At 76.0% G+C, this 16,320-nt stretch overlaps 2 protein-coding genes across 2 annotated transcripts; both read left to right on the top strand.

Annotated features, from left to right (window-relative positions):
* Nucleotides 1-224: 224 nt before the first annotated feature.
* Nucleotides 225-5,129, top strand: LOC139044013 (collagen, type I, alpha 1b-like). The gene is made up of 3 exons (XM_070503642.1): nucleotides 225-477; nucleotides 1,913-3,268; nucleotides 3,886-5,129. Exons 1-3 carry the CDS (start codon nucleotides 225-227, stop codon nucleotides 5,127-5,129), a joined length of 2,853 nt encoding a protein of 950 aa, XP_070359743.1.
* A 105-nt stretch (nucleotides 5,130-5,234) lies between these two features.
* Nucleotides 5,235-8,673, top strand: LOC139044012 (basic proline-rich protein-like). The gene is made up of 3 exons (XM_070503641.1): nucleotides 5,235-7,004; nucleotides 7,532-7,620; nucleotides 8,496-8,673. The coding sequence occupies exons 1-3, from the start codon at nucleotides 5,235-5,237 to the stop codon at nucleotides 8,671-8,673; spliced, it is 2,037 nt and encodes a 678-aa protein (XP_070359742.1).
* The last annotated feature ends 7,647 nt before the right edge of the window (nucleotides 8,674-16,320 follow it).

Raw genomic sequence — 16,320 nt, 5'->3', positions numbered from 1 at the left:
GTGGCGCCCGCGCACGGCCACGCGCCCAGCGCCTGCCCCGCGGGGAAGCCCGCCGCCCAGGGGACTTGGGCACGGGCCCGTGGGTACGTCGAAGGGAACGTACGCCCGCCACAGATCGCCGCCCCTGGGTTGGCACTCGAGCGCGGGCCAGGCTGGGCGCGGCTCGGCTGCCCGGCGACGCCGGCAGGGGTCGCGGCGGCCCTGGGCCGGACACAAGGCGCGGGATGGGCAGAGAGAGCCGCCCACGGCCCATCGCGGCTCCTCCGCGCCTCGGCGCACAGGTGCCACCGCGCCTCCGGGTCTCCCTGCTCCGCACCCCCCTCCCTACCGCGCCCGCCCCCGGCGCCCGCCGGGAACCCCGCGGCCTCTGCTTCCGGCTGCCCCGTCCGCCGACTGGCTCGGATGGAGGAGATGGCCCCGCAGGGCCCGTGACCCGAGTGGCCGAGGCTGGTGGCGGCGCCGCTGGGGCGGCGCCTGGTGCGCCGGCCGGTGCATGGAGTGGTTCAGTGGTAGAATTCTCGCCTGCCACGCGGGGGGCCCGGGTTCGATTCCCCGGCCCATGCAGCGCCGTCCCCTTTTGGGGTCCCGCGGCCCCGACGTCCAGCTTAGGCTGCCTCTCCTGCGCTCGAGGCCGCCCCCACACACAAACACCTTCCGCCCGCCCCGGGCCCCTCATCTCGCCCTGGAGACAAAAGTCCCCCCCCTCCGCCCCCAAACACGCACCCCGGGAACCAAACGCCCCGCCCCCAAACCCCCGTGCCCTGACATTCACGGCCCAGCCACTCTCGTGCCCGCACCTTCCTTCCTTGTCCCTCTTCTTTTCCTTCCCGTGACCCCGCTCGAGTCACGCGTTTTATCGAGGGACGCTCTCCCGCAGCACACGCCGGGCCGCGCACGCCCCACCTCCCTCCGCTCCGCCACCTTTCCCCGCTCTCTGGCTGCGCTCTGACCCCGGCCGGCAAGTTGCGCGGCGTTGGCACTGCCGGCAGGAAGGAACGTGCCGCTCCTACGGGTGACCCACCGCCTTCTCCCCGGAGGGTCCCCGTGTCTGATGGCGGCGCCCTCGGTCTTTCCAAAGAGTTCCGCCCGGATGCGTCACCATGCACGCCCGCCGTGTGTTCACCTGATCCCGCTCGGCCGCCATCGGTTGCCAACGCTCGCCGGGCCCTCTCCCACCGAAACCACCTGCGCCGCCACTGCCACCCAGTCCCACCCACCGCCCCTCCCCCTTCCCCCCGGCCGCCAGCACCAAGTCCACCACGCGTCAGCACCGGCACCACGAGCCGAATCCTCGCCGCCACCCCGCCCCCCAGGACGCCCCGAGGACACTGCCAATCGCGCCGCCGCCACCCCAGCCTGCAAGCCCCAAGCCGCACCCCAGCCCAACCCCTCCACCTCCCACCCTCCCCACCCCGCCCCTACTGCTCCAACACCCCGACGCCTGTCAGCCTCTCCCGCGCCCCCACTTTCCCGTCCTTCCCGGCCGGGGGATCCTCGTTCCGTTGGTTCCCTTTGGCCTCTTCTCAACTCAACCCCCAACGCACACCAGAGACGAGACTCTCTGTGTCCCCAGGACAGGTCGTTTGTCTCTGGGGCAGGGGCATTCCCCGCCCGCCGCTCCCCACCCCCTCCTCACCCTACTCCTTAGCCTCACCACCTCGCAGCGCAGCACAGCCAGTCTCGCCGCGGCGTCCTCTCCCACCGCAGGGGCTTCCGTCTTCCTCGCCACCGGAGCCCACTGCCCCTGCTTGCCACCCGCCGCTCCTTACGGCCTCCAGGCCCCCCGCCCCATCCGCCAACAACCCCGCGGACCCTGTGGTCCTCTCTCGCACGACCCGCCCGAGGACTCGCCTTCCCCCGGCCCTGTCCCCCCTCCCCGCTCAGGCCCCCTAGTCCCCCACCCCAACCCTAGATCTCACCGCCGCCACCGTGCCGGCCAGGGCGCGGCCGCCCGGGCCCCTGCCTGGCGGCCTCGCAAGCCCCGCACCGCTCCTCTCGGGCCCGCGGCGCTCCGCTCGCACCCGGGACTCCTCCTCCGCCACCACCGCGGCTCACCGCGACCGGCCACTCTTCCTGGGGTCCGCAGCTGTGCCGCGGCCCCCCGACCCGCGTGCGGGGAGCACCCACCGGGACCGACGCCTCCTTCCGGGCACCGTCTCCCCGCCCCCGCACGCGCCCGCCCGGCACCCGGCCGGGCCCGTGGAGGAGCTTCCCCGCGCTCGGCGGGGACGCACCCTATGCCCACCGAGAAGCGCCTTGGCACAGGGAGAACGGCTCCGTCAAGTCAGCGTGGGGCCCGCGGCAGCTTCCTGCCGCTCATCGGCTCCCGGCCCTCCCCTCTGCCTCGGCCGGAACCGGTCCCTGGACGAATGCTCAGCTCCGCCCGCGCTCACCGGCGGCGCGCCCGGCCAGTCGCGGCAAGGGGCAGAGCTGTCTCCGCCGGGACGGCCGCAGGGAGAAGATGGATGCGGGGCTGGAGGGATGGGCGTGGGTGGACGCCGAGGCGGGGAAGAGACGCCGTCCAAGGAGTCCCCGCTCGGTGGGGAGGGCGTGGGGAGGAGCAAGAGTTCCGAGAGACGCCCCGGCCCGCAGCCTGGGACGGCGGGCGTCGCTGAGGCCACTGGAAGAAAACGCTGGCCACCCCGCCACGTGCGCCCCCAGCCCCTCCCCACCTGCTTGCCCGTGGCGTTTCCGGAACGGCCTCCTGCAGCTCCCTGCTCTGTCCTCCTCCGCGGCGGGCTGGTCTCGTGGCCGACGGACGGACGGGTCGAAGGGGTCACTGGCCCATCTCCGCCTCCCTGGGGCGCGGCGGCCCTCGGCTCCCACGCGCGGGACCCAGACGCCCCTGGCGCCCAATCGCCCGGGCCCCGGGACACGCAGCGGGCCCAGGACCCGGCAGGCGGCGGCGGGAAAGCTGCCGGCGCCTTGGCTGGCGGGAGGGCGGACGGGGACACAGGTCTCGGCAGGTGGCGACCGGTCCAGGGAGACCCCGCCCGCCCTCCGCCCGCACCCCCAGCCCCAGCCCCCACCGGCGGCCCCACCTCGGGAGGGACCAAGGGGCGGCTTGGGGGCCGCGAGAGCTGTCGCGGCCGGGCCGGAGCTGCGGGGGGGGGAGAGTCGAGCGCGCGTGCGGGGGGCCGGCGGCGGGGGCTGCGGCGGCCCGCGGCTGCGGCGGGAGAGGCGGCCCCCAGCCACCGAGGAAGAGGGCGGGCGGCGTCCGAGGAGGAGGAGGAGGGGAGGGCGTGGGGGGGCGGCGGGGACCCGGGGGGTCCGTTGGCGGGGTGGAGGGGGCGTGGCAAGGTCAGGGCTGGACGTGGCGCGGGTGAAAAGGCCTTGTCGGGAGGCCGGGGCTCCAGGGCGAGGGCGAAGCGAGCGAGGGCTCCGGCGCGGGCTAAAGATGCGTGTGGAGGAGGGTCGCGGCCGCCCGCGCATCGGGGAGGCGAGGGTCGGGCGGCGGGCGGGCGAGACGGAGGAAGAAACCCTGACCGGGGTCGAACCCCGGGCCGCGACGATCTGAAGCGCCGAATCCTAACCACTAGACCACCAGGGAGCGTCGGACGCGCCTCGCCTGCGCCTCCTGGACCCGGGGCCCGCGGCCCCCGCCCGCTCGCCGCTCCCGGCCGCCGGGGCCCCTGCCTTGCGCAGGCCAGCCGCCCGCCGCCCCGGCCCAGGCACGCGCCCTCGCGTGCTTCCTGCTGCGCGCGCCCTCTTAAAGCACTGCGCGCGCACACACGCACACACACACACGCACACACACACACACGCACGCGCACGCCCGCCGCGCCGCCCGCCTCCCGGGGCGAGAGGGGCCCGCGCGCGCGTTTCGACAAAAGGTCGGCCGCTCGTTGGCCGGGAGGCCCGAACCCGGGTCCAACTGCGCGGAAGGCAGCTATGCTCGCCCTACTCACCACCAACGCCGCGGCCCGGCCTGCCGAACGCCGGGCCCGGGGCTCGCGCCACAACGGTCCGGCCGCCGCGCGCGCGCCGCCGCCGCCGCCTGGCGCCGGCCGCCCGACGCCCCGCCCGCCCGCCGCGCGCGCGCGGCCACCAACCGCCGCCCCGCGCCAGCGCCGGCCCGCGCGCGGCGGCCCTCGTCCGCCGGGACGGACCGCCTCTGGGGCGCCTCGCTGCCGGCCACCCGGCCCGCCATTCCCCGCCGCGACCGCCCCGCCAAAGCCCCGGCCGGGCGCCCGCCCTCCCACCGTCCGGCTCGCCCCAGCCCCTCTCCACGGGCTGCTCGGAGGGCAGCTGCGCGCACCGAGGGGACCGCCCGCCGCCCGTCCCGACGCGCGCTGTGCGGCTGTGCACGCGTCGCGCGTCGCGTCGCGTGCGAGGGCCCCGTGCGCCAGCCGCTGGGGGCGGACGGAACTGCGTCGGCGTGCGAAACAGAGAAGCACGCGCTCGGCCGTGCCGAACGACCGCCGCCCGGCGAGCGAGGGCCTCGGGGAGGGGGTCCCAGTGGGACAGGCAAGGCACGGGTTGACGGCCTGCGCCTGGCTGGAGGCGGGGCAGGGCGGCCTGGAGGGGCTGGAGGGCGGGCGCCGGCCGGGGCGAAGAAGGGCCCTGCGGGGACGCCGGGCCGGCCGGACGCAGAGCGGCGCCAGCCACCAAGGGACGTCTTGCCTCCCCGTCGGGGGAGGCTCGGGCCGGACTCCCGGCAGCAGGCGGGGATATATACTATACTAGGGACGGCGGCGGCCGCGCCGGCGCCCGGACGCTCTCCGGCTGCCTGCCGACGCCGACCCCCGCCCTCGAGGGCCTGCCCGCCACCGGTGCCCGGCACGTGCTTTCGCGCATCCGACCCGACAGCCAAGCGACCGCGTCATCCAGCAAAGCGGCCCGCGGCCATCACCCGGCCCCCGACCGCGCGCCCGGCCCTGGCGGCGGCGGCGGCCGGCGGCTGGAAATGCCGAGTCTGCGCCGCCTCTTGCCTCCCGTGCGGTCGCGCCGCGAGGGAAGGAGCCCTCTCGAAGAAGGGCCAGCGGCGGCGAGAGGGGGGGCGCGCGCGGGCGACGACACTGTCCCGGCCGGCGCCGGGGGGTGGGCGACGGGGCGGCGGCGGGGTGGGCCGGGCGAGTCCGCTTCAGCCTTGCTCACCGCTCAGCCGGCGCGGCGCGTCCCGTCCGTGAGCGCGCCCACAAAGACGCCCGCCAGGCGCCGCGGGCGACGGGGGACTGGCGCGTGGCCCGTCGGCTCCCAGCCAGGCGCGGCGGCCACGCTGAGCCGCCGTCAGGATGGCCGGCGGTCCTAAGGCGCTGCGTTCGGGTCGCAGTCCTCCCTGGAGGCGTGGGTTCGGATCCCCGCCTCTGACACGCCGACCTTTCGGCCCGCCAACCAACGCCCGCCTACCAGGCCTCCCGCAGCACACCCGAGCGCCGCCCTTGGCCGCCTTCCTGGCCCGGCCCGGGCTGGCGCTCTGTGCCCTGGCCGCCGCGCCAGGCTCCAGGCCCCTACACGCACGCCTCTCCACCCCACCCGCTTCTCCGCCCGCCGCTGCGCGCGCCTGGCGCGCCAGCCCAGGGAGGCTGCCCAGCGCCTCGGGACACTGGCAACCGACGCTTGCCGGCCACAGCGCGCGCGCCCCCGCCCTCCCGCTCACGCACCCGCCGCCCACCGGACCCCGCGCGGGGACGGGACTTCGCGCCCCATCGTTCCGCCTCGCTCCCCTTCCCTCCGCGCGGGCCGCGATGGGGGGGGTTCGCGCGCCCTCCCCCTCCCACTCCGCTCCCACTCACTCCCGCCTCCCCCTCCCCCACCCCACCCCACCCACCCCACCCCACCCCACCGACCCTCGTGAGCAAAAGCGCCTCCACGGGTCACCCTCCGACTTCTGCCTGGCGCACAGCGCCTCGCTTGGAGCGCCACGCCTGCGCAACGGGCGGCACACCGTCCAACACGCTGTCCTTTCCCGGCCCCGGCCGCCGGGCCCGCCCATCCTCTCCACACCCTGCTCGGGTCGCCGTCCCCACCGCTACATCTGGGTGGCCTGTGGTGCCCCACCACGACTTTCTCGGGGCCTCGCCCGGGCGCACATGCCTGCCTCCCGGGCCCCACGCAGCCCGGCCTTCTGCTCGCCAGCCCACCACAGCGCCCTCCCTGCACGGGCACTGCCCCGGCACGCGGGCCCCAACCCGGCGGCTGGCTCCCGGAGGACCGTGACCGAGCCCTCGGATCCGTCGCCCACACGCCGTCGGGCCCACGGCCGGAGGCCAAGCCCCGTCTGCCGCGCGGGCGCCTCGGAGCCCAAACCCACGACGACACGACGGCGCGCCTCCTCCGCGGGCGGCCCGCCGGCCGGCAGCCACTCTGCCAAGCGGCACTGCTCCTCCAAGACCGCGCTCCTGCCTCGCCACCAACGCGGAGCCGGGACCCTTGCGGGCGAGCCGTCGGCCAGAGCGCAGGCGCCAGGCTCGGGCCCCTCGGGTCTCTTGGCCCTGAGCGCCGCTCAGCGGGGCGACCGAGCGGCGCTCCCCAGCCTGCGGCTCCACGGCCTTTGCACCGCGGCCACTCCCGCCCAGCCCAGCCCTGCCCAGCCCTGCCCAGCCCTGCCCTGCCCTGCCCTGCCCTGCCCTTTCACCCTGCTCTCGTCCGGCGAGCCGCGCCGTTGGCGGCCCGCGCCGGCCACGCGCCGGCTCGCCGCGGGAAGCCCGCCGCCCAGGGGACTTGGGCGGGCCCACGTGGGGTCGTCGGGCGCCGTCGCCCGCCACAGATCGCCGCCCCTGGATGGCGCTCGGCGCGGGCCCGGGCAGGCGCGTGGCTCCTCCGGCCGGCGCGGCAGGGTCGCGGCGGCCCTGGGCCGGACACAAGGCGGGATGGGCCGGGGGCCGCCCCGCTCTGTCGCGGCTCCTCCGCCTCGGCGCACAGGTGCCCGCGCGCCTCCGGGTCTCCCTGTCGCACCCCCTCCTACCGCCGCCCCCGGCGCCCTCCAGAGGCCCCGCAGCCTCTCTTCCAGCTGCCCCGTCCGCCAGCCGACTGGCTCGGATGGAGGAGATGGCCCCGCGATCGTGACCAGTGTCGGGCGGCTGGTGGCGAGCGCCGCTGGGGCGGCGCCTGGTGGCGCCGGCCACGATGCATGGGTGGTTCAGTGGTAGAATTCTGCCTGCCACGCGGGAGGCCCGGGTTCGATTCCCGGCCCATGCAGCACCCGTCCCCTTTTGGTCCCGCGGCCCCGACGACCAACAGCCCTGTCTCTCCTGCGCTCGAGGCCGCCCCCCCGCGCACACCAACACCTTCCGCCCGCCCCGGGCCCCTCGCTCTCGCCCTGGAGACAAAAGTCCCCCCCTCCGCCCCCAAACACGCACCCCGGGGACAACGCCCGCCCCCCAAACCCCCGTGCCCTGACACGACCACCGGCCCAGCCACTCTCGTGCCCGCGCACCTTCCTTCCCGGCCATCCCTCTTCTTTCTTCCCGTGACCCACGGCTCCGAGTCACGTTTCACTCGAGGACAACTCTCCCCGCAACACGCGGGCCCATGCACGCCCCGCCTCCTCACGCTCCGCCACCTTTCCGCGCTCTCTGGCTCGCTCCAGCCCGGCGTGGGTTACGCGGCGGTGGCACTGCCGGCCGGAGACGTGCCGCTCTCTCGGAGTGACCCCCGCCTTCTCCCGGAGGGTCCCCAGTAATGCCTGATGGCGCGCCTCGAGTCTTTCCAAGAGTTCCGCGGGGTCTCGTCACCATGCACGCCCGCCGTGTGTTCACCTGATCCGCTCCGACGCCATCGGTTGCCAACGCTCGCCGGGGCCTCCACCACCGAAACCACCTGCGCCGCCACTGCCACCCAGTCCCACCCACCCCGCCCCTCCCCCCTTCCCCCGGCGCCAGCACCAAGTCCACACGCGTCAGCACCGGCACCGATGATCCTCGCCGCCACCCCAGCCCCCAGGACGCCCCGAGGACACTGCCAAGCCCGCCCGCCGCCACCCCAGCCGTTCCAAGCCCAAGCCGCACCCCCGACCCCAACCCCCTCACCTCCCTCCCCACCCCCTACTGCTCCAACACCCCGCGCCTGTCGGGCCCCCCTCCCCTCCCCGCGCCCCCACTTTCCAAATCCTTCCCGGCCGGGGGATCCTCCGTTCCGTTGGTCCCTTTGGCCTCTTCTCAACTCAACCCCCAACGCACACCCGAGACGCGACTCTCTCTGTCCCCAGGACAGGTCGTTTCTGTCTCTGGGGCAGGGGCATTCCCGCCCTTGCCCGCTCCCCACCCCCTCCTCTCACCCTACTCCTTAGCCTCACCACCTCGCAGGCGCAGCACAGCCAGTCTCGCCCGCCGGCGTCCTCTCCCACCGCAGGGGCTTCCGTCTTCCTCGCACCGGACACTGCCCCTGCTTGCCACCCGCCGCTCCTTACGGCCTCCAGGCCCCCGCCCCCACCATCCGCCAACAACCCCGCGGACCCTGTGGTCCTCTCTCGCACGACCCGCCCAGGGACTATCTTCCCCCGGCCCTGTCCCCCCCTCCCCCGCTCAGGCCCCTCGTCCCCACCCCAACCCTAGATCTCACCCGCCGCCACCGTGCCGGCCAAGGGGCCTGGCCGCCCCGGGCCCCTGCCTGGCGGCCCGTTCCCGCAAGCCCCGCACCTCCCTCCGGGCCCGCGGCGCTCACCTCGCACACCCGGGACTCCCTCCTCACGCCACCCACCGCGGCTCACCGCCGGGCCCGCCCTCTTCCTAGGGGTCATGGCCCTGCCTGACCGCGTGGGGGGCCACCCACCGGGACCGACGCCTCCATCCCGCACCGTCTCCCGCCCCCGCACGCGCACGCCCAGCACCCCGGCCGGGCCCGTGGGGGAGCTTCCCGACGCTCACGGGCGCACCCCTATGCCCACCGGGCGCCTTGGCACAGGGGAAGGGGAACGGCTCCCGTCCAAAGTCCAGCGTGGGGCCCGCGGCCGCTTCCTGCCGCTCATCGGCTCGGCCCTCCCCTCTGCCTCGGCCGGAACCGGTCCCTGGACAGATACTCAGCTCCGGCAGCTCAGGCGGCGCGCCCGGCCGGCGACAGGGGCCGGAGAGCTGCCATCTCCTTTGGGGAGCAGCCGCAGGAAGAAGATGGATGCGGGGCTGGAGAGGGATAGGCGTGGGTGGGAGCCGGCGGGGAAGGGGGGAACGCCGTCCAAAGTCCCAGCTCGGTGGGGGAGGGGCGTGGGGGAGGCAAGAGTTCCGGGGAACGCCCCGGCCACTTGGCCTGCATGGGACGCGGAGCGTCGCTGGGAGCCACTGGAAGAAAAACGCTGGCCACCCCCGCCACCGTCCGCCCCCAGCCCCTCCCCACCTGCTGCCCGTGGCGTTTTCCCGGAACGGCCTCCTGTAGCTCCCTGCTCTGTCTCCTCCGCGGCGGCGGGCTGGTCTCGCTAGCCCGACGGACGGACGGAGTCGAGGGTCACTGGCCCATCTCCGCCTCTCGGGCGCCGCGGCCGGGGCCCTCGGCTCCCACGCCCGCGCGCGAGACCCAGACGCCCCTGGCGCCCAATCGCCCGGGCCCCCGGGTTTACGCAGCGGGCCCAGGACCCGGCAGGCGGCGGCGGGAGCTGCCGGCGCGGCTGGCGCGAGGGCGAGGCCAGGGACCACGGGTCTCGGCAGGTGGCCCGACCGGTCCAGAGACCCCACTGCCCCCTCCCGCCCGCACCCCCAGCCCCAGCCCCCCCACCACCGGCCCACCTCGGGAGGACCAGGGGCGGCCGGCCGGGGGCCGCCGAAGCTGTCGCGGCCGAAGCCGGGCTGCGGGAGAGTCGCGCGTGCGGGGGCCGGCGGGGGCTGTGCGCCCGCGGCCACGGCGGGGGGAGAGGCGGCCCCAGCCACCGAGGAAGAGGGGAAGCGAGGCGGCGTCCGAGGAGGAGGAGGAGGAGGAGGCAGCCCAGGGGGGCGGCGGGAGCGAAGGGTCTGCCGTTGGCAGGGTGGAGGGCGTGGCAGGGTCAGGGCTGGACGTGGCGGGTGACGCTGTCCCGGGAGGCCGAGGCCAGGGCGAGGGGGCGAGCGAGCGAGCTCCGGCGGCCGGGCTAAGGGTGTGCGTGGTGGGGGGAGGGGAGTCGCGGCCTCGCGCCCCGCGCTCCGGGGAGCGGAGGTCGAGCGACCGACGAGCGGGAGCAGGCGGAGAGAGAAGAAAGGCTTCCCTGACCGGGAATCGAACCCGGGCCGCGGCGGGGCTGAGAGCGCCGAATCCTAACCACTAGACCACCAGGGAGCGTCGGGCTTCGCGCCTCGCCTGCGCCTCCTGGACCCGGGGCCCCGCAGCCCGCCCGCTCGCCGCTCCCTCGCCGCCGGGGCCCCGCCTTGCGCAGGCCAGCCGCCCGCCGCCCCGGGGCGGGCACGCGCCCTCGCCGGCTCTTCCCTGCCACGCCCTCAAAACGCTGCGCGCGCACACACGCACACACACACACGCACACACACACACACGCACAGCCGCCGCCCCGCCGCCCGCCGCCCCGCCTCCCCGGGCGGGAGGGCCACGCTCGGCAAAAGGTCGGCCCGCTGCGGTGGCCGAGAATCGAACCCGGGTCGGCGGCACTTGGGCAGCTATGCTCACCACTATGCCACCAACGCCGCACAGCCCGGCCTGCCCCGAACGCTGAGCGCCGGGGCTCGCGCCAGCAGTCCGGCCGCCGCCGCCGCCGCCGCCGCCGCCGCCGCCGCCGCCTGGCGCAGCCCTGCTCCGACGCCCCGCCCGCCCGCAGCGCGCGCGCTGCCTCCCGCCGGCCGCCCCAACCGCCGCCCCGCGCCAGCGCAGGCGCCCGCGCCCGGCCAGGCGCAGCCCTCGTCCGCGGGACGGACCGCCTCTGGAGAAGCCTCGCTACCCGCGCCACCAAGCGACCGCCATTCCCCGCCGACCGCCCCGCCAAAGCCCCGGCCGGGCGCCCGCCTCCACCGTCCGGCTCGCCCCCAGCCCCTCTCCACAGGCTGCTCGGCGGGCAGCTGCGCGCGCCGAGAGAGGACCCACCCGCCGCCCGTCCCGGCAGCTGCACGCGCGCTGTGCAGCGCGCGTGTCGCGCGGCCCGGCAGCCGTGCGGGGAGCCCCGTGCGCCAGCCGCTGGGGGCGGGCCGCTCGTCCCGGCTCGGGGGCAGAGGAAGCCTTGGCTCGGCCGTGCCGAACGACCGCCGCCCGGCGGCGAGGGGCCTCGGGGAGGGGTCCCGTGGGCAGGCCGGGCACTTGGGTTGGCGGCCTGCGCCTGGCTGGAGGGCGGGGCAGGGCGAAGAAGCGCCCTCGGGGGCTGGAGGCGGGCGGCGCGGCAGAGACGAGGGCCCTCGGGAGCCCAGCGGCCGGACGCAGAGCGGCGCCAGCCACCCAAAAGGGACGTCTTGCCTCCCCGTCGGGGAATCGGTGCCCGGTCTCCCGCGTGACAGGCGGGGATACTCACCACTATACTAACGAGGACGGCGGCGGCCGCCGGCGCCGACCGCTCTCCGGCTGCCTGCCCGACGCCGACCCCCGCCCTCGAGGCCCTGCCCGCCGCCACCGGTGCCCGGCACGTGTGCCCCATCCGACCCCGACAGCCAAACGACCGCGTCATCCAGCAAGCGGCCCGCGGCCGCGCACACGACCCCGACCGCGCGCCCGGCCCTGGCGGCGGCGGCGGCGGCGGCTGGAAATGCGAGTCTGCGCCGCCTCTGCCTCCCGTGCGGAGATCGCGCCGCGGGGAGGGAGCCCTCTCGGGAGGGCCAGCGAGGGCGGCGAGGAGGGAAGGGGGCGCGCGCCGAACCGCGGCCTTGTCCCGGCCGGGCGCCCGGTGGGCGACGGGCGGCGGCGGGCGGTGGAGCCGGGCGAGTCCGCTGGCTTGCTCCCCGTCGGCCGGCGCGCGTCCGTCCGTGGCGACGCCCACAAGACGCCCGCCAGGCGCCGCGGAAGCGTCTAAGGGGCACCCCGCCGGCCGCGTCGGCTCCCAGCCAGGCGGCGGCCACGCGCCCAGGCCCGCCGTCGGGATGACCGAGCGGTCTAAGGCGCTGCGTTCAGGTCGCCGAGTCTCCCCTGGAGGCGTGGTTGGGGTCCACTCCCCCGAAGCACGCCGACGCGCAGCCCGCCCAACCAACGCCCGCCTACCCGGGCCTCCCGCACACGCCCGAGCGCCGCCCTTGGCCGCCTTCCTGGCCGGCCCGGGCACAGGCGCGCTCGACCCTGGCCGCCGCGCCCGGCTCCCGGGCCCCTACACGCACGCCTCTCCACCCCACCCGCTTCTCACGCCCGCCGCTGCGCGCGCAGCGCACTCAGCCCAGGAGGCTGCCCCAGCGCCTCGAACCCACTGGCAACCGGCCTTCCCGACACAGCGCGCGCGCCCCCCACGCCCACTCACTCACACACCCTTCCCACCGGACCCACACGGGGGCTTCAGGACTTCGCGCCCCATCGTTCCTCGCCTGCTCTGCCCCCTTCCCCCTCCGCACACGAGCCCCCCCATTAGGGGTTGTGTAGCCCTCCCTCACTCGCGCTCCCACTCCCTCCCCACTCCCCCTCCCCACCCCACCACCCCACCCGACCCTGCGTGAGCAAAGCTTCCTCCCACGGGTCACCCTCCGACTTCTGCCTGAGCGCACAGCGCCTCGCTCTTGGAGCGCCACGCCTGCGCAACGGGCGGCACACCGTCCAACACGCTGTCCTTTCCCACAGCCCCCCGGCCGCCCGGCCCGCCCATCCTCTCCACACCCTGCTCAGGTCATGGTCTCCCCATCTCGGTGGCCTGTGGTGCCCTTTCCACGACTTTTTCACCTCGGACGCTGCGCCCGAGCCACACCTGCCTGCCTCCCGGGCCCCACGCAGCCCGGCCTTCTGCTCGCCAGCCCACCACAGCGCCCTCCTGCCCACGGGGCCTGCCTGGCACGCGGGCCCAACCCGGCAAGCTGGCTCGGGGAGCAGCGAGCCGAAGCCCTGGATCCCCGTCGCCCACCGCCCGTCGGGCCCACGGCAGGGGGCCAAGCCCCGTCTGCACGCGAAGGCGCCTCGGGGGCCCAAACCCACGACGACACGGCGGCGCGCCTCCTCCGCGGGCGTCCGCCGGCGACGACCACTCTGCCAAGCGCGCCCGCCATCCAAGACCGCGCTCCTGCCTCGCCACCAACGCACCCCGGAGCCGGACCTTGCGGGCGAGCCGTCGGCGGGCGCAGGCGCCAGGCTCGGGCCCCTCGGGTCTCTCTTGGCTGGCGCCGCTCAGCGGCGGGCGGCCGGCGCGCTCCCGCCTGCGGCTCCCACGGCCGCCCCCACGCCACGGCCCTCCCGCCCAGCCCAGCCCTGCCCAGCCCTGCCCAGCCCCTGCCCTGCCCTGCCCTGCCCTGCCCTGCCCTGCTCTCGTCAGGCGGGCCCGCGCCGTTGGCGCCCGGCGCACGGCCCGCCGCGCCCAGCGCACCCGCGGGGAAGCCCGCCGCCCGGGGGACTTGGGCGGGCCCGTGGGTCGTCGAAGAGAGGCCGTCGCCCGCCACAGATCGCCGCCCCTCGTTGGCACTCGAGCGCGGGCCAGGCTGGGCGCGGCTCCTGGCCTCCGGCCGCGCCGGCGGGGTCGCGGCGGCCCTGGAGCCGGACACAAGAGCGCGGGATGGGCCGAGGGCCGCCCCCGCTCTGTCGCGGCTCCTCCCGCGCCTCGGCGCACAGGTGCCCGCCGCGCCTCCGGGTCTCCCTGCTCCGCACCCCCCTCCCTACCGCGCCCCGCCCCCGAGCGCCCTCCAGGGCCCCGCAGCCTCTTCCAGCTGCCCCGTCCGCCGACTGGCTCGGATGGGGGAGATGGCCCGCAGGACGCCGGCGACCAGTGTCGGGCGGCTGGTGGCGAAGGCGCAGCTGGGGGCGGCGCCCGCGAGTAACGCCGGCCACCGGTGCATGGGTGGTTCAGTGGTAGAATTCTCGCCTGCCACGCGGGAGGCCCGGGTTCGATTCCGGCCCATGCAGCACCCCGTCCCCTTTTGGTCCCGCGGCCCCGACGTCCGGCTGGGCTGCCTCTCTCCTGCGCTCGAGACGCCCCCGCTCGCTGCCTTCCGCCCGCCGGGCCTCGCTCTCCGCCCTGGAGACAAAAGTCCCCCCCCTCCGCCCCCAAACACGCACCCCGGGAACCAAACGCCCCGCCCCCAAACCCCCGTGCCCTGACACATTCACCGGCCCGGCCACTCTCGTGCCCGCGCACCTTCCTTCCCCTTGTCCCTCTTCTTTTCCTTCCCGTGACCCCGCTCGAGTCACGCGTTTCCCTTCGGGGACACTCTCCCGCAGCACACGCGGGCCCATGCACGCCCCACCTCCTCACGCTCCGCCACCTTTCCCCGCTCTCTGGCTCGCTCTGACCCCGGCCGGCAAGTTACGCGGCGTTGGCACTGCCGGCAGGAAGGAACGTGCCGCTCCTACGGGTGACCCACCGCCTTCTCCCCGGAGGACCCCGTGTCCTGATGGCGCGCCCTCGGGGAGTCTTTCCAAAGAGTTCCGCGAGATCGTCACCATGCACGCCCGCCGTGTGTTCACCTGATCCCGCTCGGCCGCCATCGGTTGCACGCTCGCCGGGCCCTCCACCACCGAAGCCACCTGCGCCGCCACTGCCACCCAGTCCACCCACCGCCCCTCCCCCCTTCACCGGCGCAGCACCAAGTCCACCACGCGTCAGCACCGGCACCACGGCGAATCCTCGCCGCCACCCCGGCAAGGACGCCCCGAGGACACTGCCAAGCCGCCGCGCCACCCCAGCCTGCAAGCCCCAAGCCGCACCCCAGCCCCAACCCCTCCACCTCCCACCCTCCCCACCCCCCTACTGTGCTCCAACACCCGACGCCTGTCAGGCTTCCTCCTCCCCGCGCCCCGTTTCCAAAGTCCTTCCCGGCCGGGGATCACTCCGTTCCGTTGGTCCCATGGCCTCTTCTCAACTCCCAACCCCCAACGCACACCCGAGAGACGCGACTCTCGCACGGACAGGTCGTTTCTGTCTCTGGGGCAGGGGCATTCCCCGCCCTTGCCCGCTCCCCACCCCTCTCTCCCCCTACTCCTTAGCCTCACCACACGCGCGGCCACAGCCAGTCTCGCCCGCGGCGTCCTCCCCGCCGAGGGCTTCCGTCCTTCTCGCACCGAGATGCCTGCCCCTGCTTGCACGCGCTCCTTCGGCCTCCAGAGCCCCCGCCCCACCATCCGCCAACAACCGCGGACACTGTGGTCCTCTCTCGCACGACCCGCCCCGAGGACTCGTCTTCCCCCGGCCCTGTCCCCCTCCCCGCTCAGGCCCCTCGTCCCCAGCCTAGATGCCGCCGCCACCCGTGCCGGCCAGAGCCTGAACGCCCGGAGCCCCTGCCTGAGCGGCCCCGTTCCCGCAAGCCCCGCACCTCCCGCCGGGCCCGCGGCGCTCCGCCCTCGCACACCCGGGACTCCTCCTCACGCCACCCACCGCGCGGCTCACCGCCGTGCCCTCTTCCTGGGGTCACTTGGCCCTGTGCCCGCAGCCCGCGTGGGGGGCCACCCACCGGGACCGCGCCTCCATCCCGCACCGTCTCCCGCCCCCGCACGCGCACGCCAGCACACCCCGGCCGGGCCCGTGGGGGAGCTTCCGCGCTCACGGGCGCACCCCTATGCCCGAGACGCCTTGGCACAGGGGAGAACGGCTCCGTCAAGAATCCAGCGTGGGGCCCGCGGCAGCTTCCTGCCGCTCATCGGCTCGGCCCTCCCCTCTGCCTCGGCCGGAACCGGTCCCTGGACAGATACTCAGCTCCGCTGGCTCACGGCGGCGCGCCCGTCGTGGCGACGAGGCCGGAGAGCTGCCATCTCCTTTGGGGAGCAGCCGCAGGAAGATGGATGCGGGGCTGGAGAGAGGGATGGCGTGGGTGGACGCCGGCGGGAAGAGACGCCGTCCAAAGTCCCAGCTCGGTGGGGGGGGAGGGGGCGTGGGGGAGGCAAGTTCCGGGGAACGCCCCGGCCACTTGGCCATAGGACGCGGAGCGTCGCTGAGGCCACTGGAAGAAAACGCTGGCCACCCCCGCCACCCGTCCGCCCAGCCCCTCCCCACCTGCTTGCCCGTGGCGTTTTCCGGAACGGCCCTCCTGCCAGCTCCCTGCTCTGTCTCCTCCGCGGCGGGCTGGTCTCGCTAGCCCGACGGACGGACGGGTCGAGGGTCACTGGCCCATCTCCGCCTCTCGGGCGCCGCGACGGGCCCTCGGCTCACGCCCGCGCGAGACCAGACGCCCCTGGCGCCCAATCGCCGCGGGCCCCCGGGACACGCAGCGGGCCCGGGACCCGGCAGGCGGCGGCGGGAAAGCTGCCGGCGCCTTGGCTGGCGCGAGGGGCGGGGGCCAGGGACCACAGGTCTCGGCAGGTGGCCGACCGGTCCAGGAGACCCCTGCCCCCTCCCGCCCCGCACCCCCCAGCCCCAGCCCCCACCGGCGG

The sequence above is a fragment of the Equus asinus genome, unplaced genomic scaffold (genome assembly GCF_041296235.1).
Source record: "Equus asinus isolate D_3611 breed Donkey unplaced genomic scaffold, EquAss-T2T_v2 contig_51, whole genome shotgun sequence".
Taxonomy (NCBI): Eukaryota; Metazoa; Chordata; class Mammalia; order Perissodactyla; family Equidae; genus Equus; species Equus asinus.
This window is presented reverse-complemented; position numbering and strand designations above follow the sequence as displayed.

Coding starts and splice junctions, on each gene's coding strand:
- LOC139044013 (XM_070503642.1), top strand. CDS start 225: ATGGGCAGAGAGAGCCGCCCACGGCCCATCGCGGCTCCTCCGCGCCTC. Junction 478..1,912: donor CGCCGCTGGGGCGGCGCCTG/GTGCGCCGGCCG, acceptor CCCCAACCCTAG/ATCTCACCGCCGCCACCGTG. Junction 3,269..3,885: donor GGGCGGCGGGGACCCGGGGG/GTCCGTTGGCGG, acceptor ACTGCGCGGAAG/GCAGCTATGCTCGCCCTACT.
- LOC139044012 (XM_070503641.1), top strand. CDS start 5,235: ATGGCCGGCGGTCCTAAGGCGCTGCGTTCGGGTCGCAGTCCTCCCTGG. Junction 7,005..7,531: donor GAGGAGATGGCCCCGCGATC/GTGACCAGTGTC, acceptor GGCTCGCTCCAG/CCCGGCGTGGGTTACGCGGC. Junction 7,621..8,495: donor CTTCTCCCGGAGGGTCCCCA/GTAATGCCTGAT, acceptor CCCCAACCCTAG/ATCTCACCCGCCGCCACCGT.